This window comes from Cervus elaphus, chromosome 9, assembly GCF_910594005.1.
Source record: "Cervus elaphus chromosome 9, mCerEla1.1, whole genome shotgun sequence".
Classification (NCBI taxonomy): domain Eukaryota; kingdom Metazoa; phylum Chordata; class Mammalia; order Artiodactyla; family Cervidae; genus Cervus; species Cervus elaphus.
The window spans coordinates 12,132,616-12,145,383 of NC_057823.1; the positions used below are offsets into that span (position 1 = coordinate 12,132,616).

General features: G+C 39.8%; 1 protein-coding gene across 1 annotated transcript; it reads right to left on the minus strand.

Moving 5' to 3' along the window:
* Window positions 1-5,045: 5,045 nt before the first annotated feature.
* On the minus strand, window positions 5,046-6,023 carry LOC122699859 (olfactory receptor 7A17-like). Its single transcript, XM_043912281.1, has one exon. It carries the CDS (start codon window positions 6,012-6,014, stop codon window positions 5,046-5,048), a length of 969 nt encoding a protein of 322 aa, XP_043768216.1. The 5' UTR covers window positions 6,015-6,023.
* Between the last annotated feature and the right edge of the window lie 6,745 nt (window positions 6,024-12,768).

Consider the following 12,768-nt stretch of genomic DNA (forward strand, 5'->3'; position numbering starts at 1 on the left):
ACAATCCATGAATTTCATTGTAATTCAAACATTCAATATTTTCATTTATTTACCCTCCAAATTTCTGTAGAGGTTTCTTTAACATAATAGGTAGAATTATAAATGAAACTGTTTGCATTTACATATATGTGTGTGATTGTGTTTATTTGAGAGAAAAATGTAAACAAGTAATGTACAGACATACATATTCCTTGCCCTTGACTGTGTTCTTTGGACTGCACAAATATTTTTACAGATTTCATTTTTTCTCTCAACATCTCTCAGAAGTTATGTTTGTTATTCCATATTAAGGAGAAAGAGGCCAGGGGGATTAAATTTTTAGTAAGTACATAACACAGCAGTAAAAACTTAATTATATATAACTTGTTATATACCTTCTTCAACTGTGTATATAGAAGCAGGTAGTATATAGTGTTAATTAGCAAATGACATTTAAATTTCTTCAATTTGTACACATTAAATGAGTACAGAATATGGCATGTAGTTATGATTTGATAAATTTATCATGATTAAAGAATTCTAGTGTGCATTCCAGGGTCGGGTCTGGAGCATAGTCACATTTGACAGAGACAAGAGACATCTTTTCTAACCGGAAAAGAGAAAGTTTCACATGTGGATATTACAGCAGTGAATTAAGTTAAGGCAATTCACGTTTTATCCCCTGGATTTAAAAACTTTTTTTTCTCTTTTATTTATTTAAAAATTTTTTATTGCAGTATAGTTGCTTTATAATGTTATGTTAGTGTCTACTGTACAGCAAACATATATCCCCTCTTTTTTGGAGTTCCTTCCCATTTAGGTCACCACAAAGCCCTGGGCAGAGTTCTCTGCACTATACAGTAGGTCCTTATTAGTTACCTATTTTATGCATAGTATGTATGTCAACCCCAATCTCCCAATTTATCCCTCCTGTCCATTTCCCCCTTGGTAACCATAAGCTTGTTCTATGACTCTATTCCTGCTTTGCAAATAGATTCATTTGTACCTTTTTTATTCAGCTTTCCACATACACATGATATTAACAATCTCTAGGTGCATCCATGTCACTGCAAATGGCATTTTATAGCTGAGTAATATTCCATTATATACATGTACCACATCTTCTTTACCCATTCTTCCATTGATGGACATTTAGGTTGCTTCCATGTCCTGGTTATTGTAAATAGTGCTGCAATGAGCATTGGGATACATGTAACTTTTCAAATGATATATATATATATATATATATATATATAAATGGATACACATTTCAATACAGTAAGTTAACATAATGCACAAGATCAACCTGGTTAAATAACATTTCATCATCTATAAATGTTTCAGGGAGATATTTTTATTTTTTTATTAATTATTTATTTACTTATCCATTTTCAAGTATCTAGGTATAAACTTTATTCTTATTACTATTGTTTTTAGTTAGGATACACTTGCTTCCCATGTTGTGCTAGTTTCTGCTGTATGAAAAAGTAAATCTGCTACCTGTATATACATATCCCCTCCCTCTTGGACCTCCCTCCCATTGCACCCCTCTAGGTCATCATGGAGCACCAAGCTGATCCCCATGTTATACAGAAGCTTTCTGTTAGCTATCTATTTCACACATGATAGTGTGTGTCAGGGAATGTTTGACGGGAGGATTCCTACGTGCTGTCTCTCATGAGTCCTTTGTCCCTCTTCAAGTGGAACAGCACGCTGCTCCCAGGGACTGAGGTCATTGTGTGAGGCAGGCTTGGGTCTCCTTTAGTAAACATTCTCTTTAGGACAAAACTGCTTAGTCTCGTTCCCCTTTCTTGAGATATGGATTGTCTCCTGACCTTGTGACTTACATTACCCCTTGTTCCCTTGGTAACGGTTGATGTACGTTAGGTTTTCTGATCTCTATCATTCCCGAAAGAAGTTTCTTGTACCACAGCCTATATATACTCATAGGAAAATCATTAAAGCACCTTTGCTTCATCAGAGCTTAGGTCCCTGGGTCTTTTTTGTCTCTCTCTCTCTCTCCCTCTCTTTTTCTGGCTGACTCTGGAGCGTGGAGACCCGTCGTGCTCACTTTTCTGCCCGGGCTTCTAAGACCCTCTTGAGAGGGCGCCTGGTGCCTTCTGAGCAATGCAAGTCCTATGTCAAGGACTTTATTGGCCCTCTGCATAAACCAAGTGATATCAGCCTCTTTCTCTCTTTCACTTTCTTATCGTCGACTCCGTACCACAAGGTTCCGGTCCATTAAAGGACCCCAACAAGTGTGTATAGTCAATCCCATTTCATCCCACCCTCCCTCCCCTGCCCTGCATCCACATGTCTGTTCTCTACGTCTGCATCTCTATTCCTGCCCAGCAAATAGGCTCATCTGTACCATTTTCCTAGATTTCACATACATGCATTAATATAATACTTGTTTTTCTCTTTCTGACTTAATTCACTCTGTATGAAGCATTTTTAAAGACAGAGTGAAGAGAAAGTCACAGGATGTGTGATCAGCTTGTGCGAGATTATGATTCATTGTTGGTGAGGTAACAGGGTGATCTTTTTGGGAATCTCAGTCATCAATTTTTTGGTTCCAACAGGTCTGAGGTCTATGTGCTTGTGGTCAGCATGTAGTTAATATTTTCCCACTGAGTGGGAATTTTAGTATCTGAAAAACAATGCAAGGATATCATTTGGTATATGATCTATAGCCCTTGAGGAGGAACTAAATGTCCTTGACTTTGTCTTATGGTTAAACTATCATTTTTTCCATTTGACTGTTCTCCTCTGTTTCTAAATGTTCTCGCTTCTCTGACTAAATTTGCTGCTTGGAGCTTGGGGAAGATCTAATAAACTGAAGCTTTTCTATGAACAAGAGGTATGGACACACGGTGTGTGTGTCTGCCCCTGGGAAACCCCACAAGGTCCCATTCTGTTTCACAATAACTGAAACAATAATTGCTTGGGAAATCCTACAGATGGGCTTCTCTGGTGGTGCAGTATTTAAGAATCTGCTTGCCAATGCGGGAGACCTGGGTTCGATTCCTGGGTCGGGAAAATCCCCTGGAGGAGGAAATGGCTCCCCACTCCAGTATTCTGGCCTGGGAAATCCCATGGACAGAGGAGCCTGGTGGGCTACAGTCCGTGAGGTCACAAGGAGTCAGACATGACTTACAAATGGATACTGATAGTGCATATTTCAATCAGTCAATGAATTGTCTGAAAAAAATTTGCATAGTAATAAATGTAATAAGTGGACCATAAGGATGGGCTGAGAGCCAGAGAACGGATGCTTTTGAACTGTGGTGTTGGAGAAGACTCTTGAGAGTCCCTTGGACTGCAAGGAGATCAAACCAGTCAATCCTAAAGGAAAACAATCTTGAATATTCATTGGACGGACTGATGCTGAGGCTGAAGTTCCAATACTTTGGCCACCTGATGCGAAGAACTTACTCATTTGAAAAGACCCTGATGCTGGGAAAGATTGAAGGTGGGAGGAGAAGGGGATGACAAAGGATAAGATGGTGGGATGACATCACCAACTCAATGGACATGAGTTTGGGCAAGCTACAGGAGATGGTGAAGGACAGGGAAACTTGGCGTGCTGCAGTCCATGGAGCTGCAAAGAGTTGGACATGACTGAGTGCCTGAACAATAGCAACAACAAAATGAATGACTTAGCCTTTTGCTTCATTATATTTAAAATAAAATCCATTCTAAGGCCATATTATATCAATCTATTTTTCATACTTGTCTTTCTGTATAGATTCGACTTGGAGGCATGTATTTTATTATCACTTTTGTCAATGAGCATGATAGACACAGTGTGATCCTACTCAGACTGCGATGGCTTGAAGTGGGTCTTGGGTTCCTAGGCAGGGATCAAGCCCAGGTCATGGCGGTGAGAGCAAGGAATTCTAGCCACTAGACCAGAAGTCAGAGACAAGGGCCCAGGCCCTTCAGTGTTGCAGAAAAAAAATTTCACAAAGAAAAGTAAGAGGAAAAAAATACTTTTTAAAGAGGAAAAGTATTTTTTAAGAATATTTTTATTTCTTAATAGAAAAAAAAAAGAGTACAGTACCTGTGGATAAACACATGGGTGGACTCAGAGAGTCTCTGAGCTGCACCCTTGTGGCAATTAGAATTACTTTTATGGGGGCATTTCTTCCTGGTTTTGTTTGGCCAATAATTTTGATTTACCTGGTTCACAGTCCATGTATGGTATATCCCAGAATCCTCCCATGTGTGCACATGCATTTCTTAGCCAAGACGGATTCTACCAAAGAGGCCTGTGGGTAGAACATCCCTTGACATCACTCCCCTTTGACCTCCAAGGAGCCTTTCTACACGTGTGTGATTGGGGACATCTCCTCACTTCAGGAATCAGAAATATGTGGTCTGAGCAAGGTCCAGCCTCCTCTCTTGTTTCCTATTATTCTCATCTTAGAGTTGCGATGTACAGGGGATTAATCTCCAATTGCTTTACCCTGGGTGTGGGATGGACATCTACCTCCTGCCTCAAGTGGACACAAGCTATGTAGTAGAATAAGATCCTAATGAATAGAAAAGTAACCTTGATCAGTGATGACAATCAATGTGTTAAGGTTTGGATAATCAAGAAGACCAATTAAGGTAGTGATGTGCAAAGAATGATGTTAATAAAAGTGAAAAAGAGTGGTTTCAGGTTTTCCTCTGTTATAAACTTACAAATAGCTGTTTATAGAGAAGTTTTCTGGTTCATAGGATTTTTACAGCTCATGTCTACTCTTTTAGACAAACAACAAGCAAAAATACTCATTATGATATATTTCATTTGAGAAGAAATTATTCTTAAGAAATCCCTTGAGATAAATGGGAATTTTCAAATATTTCACCTTCAATGTTGGGAATACAATTGAGTACAAAAATAAAAAAAGGGAAAAAAACTCTTGGACATCAGAGATGCCCTAAATAATAAAAGTGAGTTAAATAAATTGTATAGAGAAGTTGAAATAGAAACTCCAAGAAAAACAGAAGAGGCATGTTCTACTTTCATAATCTGATCAAAGATTGGCAATATTTGGCTCAGGTTTTGAGCTCTGCTATCACAGGCACTTCTCAAGCCCTAGGACAATAGACACTTTTATATTTTCCTTTCCAAAGAGCATTTGCAGACCCCTCTTTAAATCTTTATTTCTCAGACTGTAGATGAAGGGGTTCAGCATAGGTGTGATCACAGTGTACATCACTGAAGCTGTTATGCTTGAGTGTGAGCCGTGGGTAGCAGCAGAGCTAAGGTACACTCCTAAACCTGTACAATAAAATAAGGAGACAAATGGACGGTGAGATGCACAGGTGGAAAATGCTTTATACTTCCCCTGAGATGATGAGATTTCACATATACAGAACATTATCTGAGAATATGAATAAATGATACCAAAGAGGGAACCACCAGCCAGGAACACAGCTACAAAATACATCACCATGTTATTGAGAAAAGTGTCAGAATTGGCAAGTTGGATCATTTGATTGAGTTCACAGAAAAAGTGAGGGATTTCTAAGACTGTGCAGAAAGACAGCTGCAGCACCATTAAGCTTTCTAACAAGGAATGCAGGAGACTGATGATCCAGGACACCAGCACCATCAGTCCGCAGATCCGGGGGTTCATGATGACCGTGTAGTGCAGGGGGTGACAGATGGCCACAAAGCGGTCATAGGCCATCACGGTCAGAAGGAAGATGTCCAATCCTATAAAGAGTGTGAAAAAATGCATCTGGAAGATGCAGGCTTCATAGGTTATAACTTGGCTCTGGGTGTGGATGTTCCATAGCATCTTTGGGATGGTGGTGGAGATGAAACCGATATCTACAAAGGATAAGTTGGAGAGGAAGAAGTACATGGGGGTGTGGAGGTGGGAGTCAGAGATGGTGGCCAGAATGATGAGCAGGTTTCCAAATACTGTGATCAGGTACATAGAGAGGAAAAGCCCAAATATGAGGGGCTGCAGTTCTGGATCCTCTGAAAATCCCATAAGAAGAAATTCTGAAACTTTTGTTTGATTCCCTTGTGCCATGTGGTGGAGGTGACTAACAGAAAAGGGGAAAATAGCACAACTAATTTTCACACAAATGTATATTAGTCACATTGCAAGTGCTTCCATTTGAAGTTTCCCATTAGGAAATTAATTTCAATATTTGTTCATGGATTTGGTCCACTTTAGAGAAACTCCTGTGTCATCGCTAAGAAGCAAACTTGTGCTTTTCTCATTTTTTTCAAAGATGTCACATATTCGCAGTTTTAATGAGAAATTCTTTCATGCATTTGCAAAATATAAATTGACTTGGGACAATGTTCCAGGTAATGTCTATGCAGGGAGTATAGGGTGTCAAAAAGCAGAAGCTCTCAAAAGCCCATTATGGAGACCATATGTAAGCAAATGAAAATCATATAGCTTGCCAGATGGTGAGAAGTGTTACAAAGAAAACAAAAGCATGTATAAGGGAGAGAGTGAAAAGGGAATGCTACTTTTTAATGCATGTTTAAGCAAGACCTGTAAAAAACGTGATATTTGAACAGAGACATCAAGGAAGAAAGAGAGTTGGTGAGCATACCTGGCAAGTGTGTGCCTGGCAAGGGGAAATCAAAGTGAAGTCCTGAGGAGGGTGCTTCTTTAAGATGTTCCAGTCTAAAAAAGAAGCCAGGGGGTGAGAGAAATGAGCAGGAGGAAGAGTGAGGAGAGAAAGTGTCAGAAAATATTGAGGAACAAGGTGGTCTCCCTGCTGCTGCTGAAACTTCGTCTCAAGGGGTCTTTTGTTGCTGTTATGTATCTTTGGCGCTTTATGAAATTATATATTAAAAACACTTATACAAAAGACAGTTTAAGGAAAAATCAAAACTAAATTTCTAAAAAAAAGATAATACAGTACTTATAACTTAATAATGACTTCAATTTTGGATTACACAGATATGGTTATAAAATAATTCAACAGTTTTTAAAATATGAGATGGGAGCACTATCTGTGTATAATTTCCTTTTAGATAGAAATATATCCATTCAATTCTGCATTTGGAAGAATATTGACAAAGGTAAAGAGGAACCCCTTTTAAATGGAGATTGAACATTATGCAACTTTTAGAGATAGTTCTAAATTTAAAAGATCTAAGAATAAGATGAGGAAAGTAGTTGAAAGCATGCATAAAGCGTGGCTTATTAGCATCGAGTATGAAGAGGAGCATTCATTTTCATTTTTGATTAAGGTAAGGATTTGCAAGTGAAGAATATTTAGGTGAACACAATTGCTTCAGTTAAAAAAAAAAAACCAATAATGGAGAGAACATAAAATTGACACAGATTTTACCACAGAAATGTAGAAACTCTCAGACCTTCTGCACAAATATCTGAATGGGCTTCCCAGGTGGTGCTAGTGGTAAAGTCCCTGCCGGCAGATGTAGGAGACCTAAGAGACTTGGGTTTGATCCCTGAGTGGGGAAGCTCCCCTGGAGGAGGGCATGGCAGCCCACTCCAGTATCCTTTCCTGGAGAATCCCATGGACAGAGGAGGCTGGCATGTCAGTCCATGGGGTTGCAGAGTCAGACACTACTGAATCAACTTAGCAGGCAGGCACATAAAGTATCTAAATGGGGAACAGCAAACTGATGATGAAATTTCAATTCTTAGTTTGAAAGAATACAGTAAAAAAAAAAAAAAAACAGGAATAAAAAACATGCTGGGTCATATGGCAGTACTATGGTTAGTTTTTTTAAGGAACCTCCATACTGTTTTTCATGATGGCTGCATCAATTTACATTCCCACCAACAGTGCAAGAGGGTTCCCATTCCTCCCCACCCTCTCCAGCATTTATGGTTTGTAGATTTTCAATGAAGACCAAGTCCTCATTGTAGTTTTGATTTGCATTTCTCTAGTAATTAGTGATGGCGAGCATCTTTTCATAAGCTGCTCTGTGGAGACGTAAATGGGAAGGAAATCCAACAAAGAGGGGATATATGTTTGTATACAACTGACTTACTTTGCCGTACAGCAGAAGCTAAGACAACTAGACTTCAACGAAAATTAAAAACAGAACAAAACATTCCCCAAACATGCTGAAATTCACTCTCTAGAACAAAGGACCCGAACAGGCAATTTTCCTTTACTTTTTGTATGATCACATTTATATGAAATGTCCAGAGTAGGCTAATCTATAGAGAAAGTAGATTAGTGGCTGCTGGGGGCCAGAAAAAAAAAAAAAAAGAGACAGAGGATGTGACTCTAATGATGTGGGGTTCCTTTGGGAAGTGATAAAAATGTTCTAGAGTTAGACAACAGTGATCAATACATAACTTTGTAAATGTTAAAGGCCCCTTAAACATACACATTAAAATAGTGAGTTATGTAGTGTCATATCTGACTCTTTGTGACCCCATGGACTATAGACTGCCAGGTTCTTCTCCCCTTGGAATTCTCCAGGCAAGACTACTGGTTTGGGTAGCCATTCCCTTCTCCAGGGGATCTCCAGGGGATCCCTGACTCAGGGAACGAACTCCGGTCTCCTGCATTGCAGGCAGATTCTTTACTATCTGAGCCACCAGGGAAGCCCCCATTATGTAAACTATGTTCCAGCAAAGGTGTTATTGAAAAAAAAAAAGGAAGACAAAGTTTTAAAAATAATTTTTATCTGAAATTTACCCCCAATATTAACATCTTTGGTTGAGTAGATGAAGTAAAATTGTGTTAAACTTCTTACATATTCATATTTCCCTTACAATTTTGACATTTGGAAGAATAAAGAAAGCTTTGGTAAAACATAAAGACAATAAGAAGATTAAAGTTGAAAAAAAAAGAAAAGAAAGGCAACAGGACAGTATAGAAAACTTTTTCCAAAAGCAGAACAAAAATTAAATTAAAAAAAGGGCAAAACAAATATGCCAGGGATGTCAGTATATTAAAATCAGTTCAATTTCCCCACTAAAGACAAAAATTCTCAATTTGGGCCAAGTCAAAACCCAACTATTTGTTGTTCATCATTATAAAGGCCCAATATTCAAATAGCAATGAAGTGAATTTAATGAAGAGCAGGGGATTTTATTTGCTTATTTTTTTAGTCACAAATATTTTATTTTTTCACTCAGGAATTCAATTCAGTTTCACTGGGGACACACTTTACCTTCACAACACCTTGGTGCTCAGTCGTGTCTGACTCTTTGTGACCCCATGGACGGTAGCCCACCAGGCTCCTCTGTCCATGAGATTTCCCAGGGAAGAGTACTGGAGTGGGTTGCCATTTCCTTCTCCAGGGGAAGCCCTAACAACTTCTTAACTACATGTAACCTAATGTCTTTAGAGTCTTTTATCTTGCCCTGAATAAAGCTCAGTATTGAAAAAGAACACAGGGCACCCAAAGCCGGATGCTCTGGGACAACCCAGAGGGACAGAGTGGGGTTGGAGGTGGGGGAGCTCAAGATGGGGTACATATAAATACTGGTGGCCGATTCATGTTGATGTATGGCAAAACCCATCACAATACTGTAAAGCAGTTATCTGCCAATTAAATTAATTTAAAAAAGTAAAAAAAAAAAAAAAAACCCCACAAAAACACCTGTTTTCGGATATGGACCACTTTGAAAGTCATTTATTAAATTTGTTACAGTATTGCTTTTGTTTTATGTTTTGATTTTTTGGCCACAAGGCATGTAGAATCCTAGTTCCCTGACCAGGGATCAAACTCACACCTGGGCATTGGAAGGCAAAGTCTTAACCAGAGGACTGCCAGAAGTCTAAAGAAGCACTTTTAAATAGGGTTATATATTGGGGTGAAAAATGCCCCCTTCTCATCTCCACCTCCCTGCCAAAGATGTCTACTTCCTAATCCATGGATTGAACAGACAATTTTATTTTAATTTTTAAAATTTTTTATTTTGTATTGGAGTATAGCTGATTAACAAATTTGTGATAGTTTCAGGTGGACAGTGAAGGGACTCAGCCATATATATATACCTGGGTCCATTCTTCCCCAAATTCCCTTACCATCCAGGCTGCCACATCACATTGAGCAGATTTCCCTGAATAGGCAATTTTAAATCCAGAAAGTAACAGGCTAACTGATCTGCAAATATATTCAGCCTTACAATGAGTGAATTCATTGCAAATTAAGCTCTAGCTTACCCATTTATGGGCTTCTCTAGTGGTTCAGATGGTAAAGAATCTGCCTGAAATGTAGGAGACCCAGGTTTGATCCCTGAGTTGGGTAGATCCCCTGAAGAAGGGAATGGCAACCCACTCCAGTATTCTTGCCGGGGGAATCCCACAGAGGAGCCTGGCGGACCTGGTCCATGGGGTCACAGACTTGGACATGACTGATTGACTAGCACTTTCACTTTTGCACTACCCAATTATGAACTTCCCAGGTGGTGCTAGTGGTAAAGACTCTGCCTAACAATGTAGGAGATTCAAGAGACAGGTTTGATCTCTGAGTTGGGAAGATCCCCACTAGGAGGGAATGGCAATCTACTCCAGTATTCTTGCTGGGTCACAGAGTGTTGCGTGTTACTAAGCACTACCCATTTACATGTAATAAACTAAAAAAAATATTTGAATATTAAGAGGGAGGAGATACTTTGAAATGTGTGTCTCATGAACTGCTGTTGCAGGGAAATGTTTGCATTCCTTGGTCTGGATCTTACTCATCATAGTCAAATATGCCCCTTCTTAAAAAATACCCTACATCACTTTACATTCCTCCACAGCTAATACCCTATATCTTTACTCCAGTTAATCACAAAGTTCCTTGGATTTCGGTTCTATTTCTACTGGAAGCACCTTATACCTCTTATTCCTTCTCCAAATTGAGTCATTTAATGGTCAACATTGACCCTTGCATTAATGAGTTCAATATTCACTACTATTTGGGGCATCACAAATTAAAATGTTAATCAATCAGGCAAACAAACAACTTCAGTGGCCTTGGCTCTGGGCTAGTCTGGGCTGGCTCTCAGGTGAACTTAGGTAAATGTTCTTGGCTGCAGTTCTGGTTGATATCCTGCAGGGTTTACTGGGCTCTTGGACTCACCTGGGTGGGGTCTCTGAGAGGAAGGTTGCATATAGACATCCAAGTTCCTCTTGGATGGTTCATGGTGAAGAAAGATGCTCTGCTTCCAGACAAGAGAGTGGGATGCAGTCAAGCATTGGTCCCCTGGGCAGAGTTATGAGTCCACAAGCTACAGTCACGTCCTCTCCATCTGAAGGACCCACAGGCTGAGGGATGCAGCAGAGGAGATATTTACAGCTCCCTATGTTTCCTCATTAGCACATTTCCCTCCTGTTACACCAGCCTCTAATAATTAATTTTCCTGTGGGACACTGATCTGGCCTGGACAGATAAGAGAATTTTCCCACTCATTCTCTGTGTGGAGACAATGTTAAAAGCCAGTTGAATTCAGTGATTATTTTTCCTTTTCCATGATCTTTCCTGTCTTTTTAGGGGAATAAAACTTAAATAGCAGCATCTTATCCCAACTCTGAGTTCAAGTTTTCTCCAGAGTCTCAGAGAGGATACTGTCTTGATTAGGTTCCTAATCAAAGCATTGGTAGGTCAGAGCTCCTCATATCCCTCAAAAAATTACTCTTCCCATCTTCAGTGAGTTGGATAATTTTGTTATTTTAATGTAAAACCTTGGGCAGAACTTTCTTGATGGTCCTGTGGTTAAGAATCTGCATAAGTACTGAGCCCATGTGCCTCAACTGCAGAAGCCCGCTCACTCTAGAGCCCATGCTCTGCAACAAGAGAGGCCATTGCAATGAGAAGGCTTCTCACTGCAACTAGAGAAAAAAAAACAAAACAAAAAACTTGGGCAGTATGCTGCTTGGATTCACAACAGTTTTGCCAAAATAATTAGGAGCTTCATACATGCAGCATAAGTTAGGGGCTGTCACAGTTAGCCTCTCATTAGAAAATGTTTGTTAAGCTTGAGACATACAGATCTTAGCACTTTATAGGAATGACATGCTTTCGTTTTTAGAAACAAACATTCTATAAGATAGTACTTTACAAAATCCATTTTCCATTGCAGAAATAGGTTTCCTGTGGATGAGTGATTTGCCAGTTATAATCCAGGTTAGGGTACGTGGCTTTTATTGGAATTCTGCCAGTTTGTTTCCACCTTTCAAACTCTGGGCCAGTGGTTCTCGGAGATACCTTTGTCCGGCATGATATTTGGTCATACTGAAGGGATATTGCTAAACATCTATGATGCCCAGGACAGTGCATGTGTGCTGAGTCATTTCAGCCCTGTCCAACTATTGGCCCTATGTCCAACCCTATGGCCCATAGCCCGCAAGTCTCCTCTGTCCATGGGATTCTTCAGGCAAGAATACTGGAGTGGGCTGCCATGCCCTTCTCCAGCCCAGAGCAGTACCCAGCTCAAATAATGATCCTGTCACAAAAAGTCAACAATGAGAAAGCGAACCAGCCTGTTCTGGACCAGCACTTTCTCCACTTCACTGTGCATACCAGTCACCCAGATGCTGGTTCAAATGCAGTTTCTGATTCATCTTGTCCTGCCTGGTGAGTCAAGAGACTTTGCATTTCTAACTGTGAGGCGAGCAGAAGTAACACAGCTTAGATTAGGAGTAGGCCTTCCTACTTGGTAAGATTATCAGGTGGCTTTCGCTTAACACTGACCACTGTTTGCCAATTAGGACCAATTAGCTTTCACTTAACACTGACCGATGTTTGCCAGTTAGGAAATTAGGAACGGGGTGGAAGCCCCCAGGAAAGTCCCACGTGCGCGAAAGTATTGACCAATGAAATTGCTTTGCAAACGTGTAACC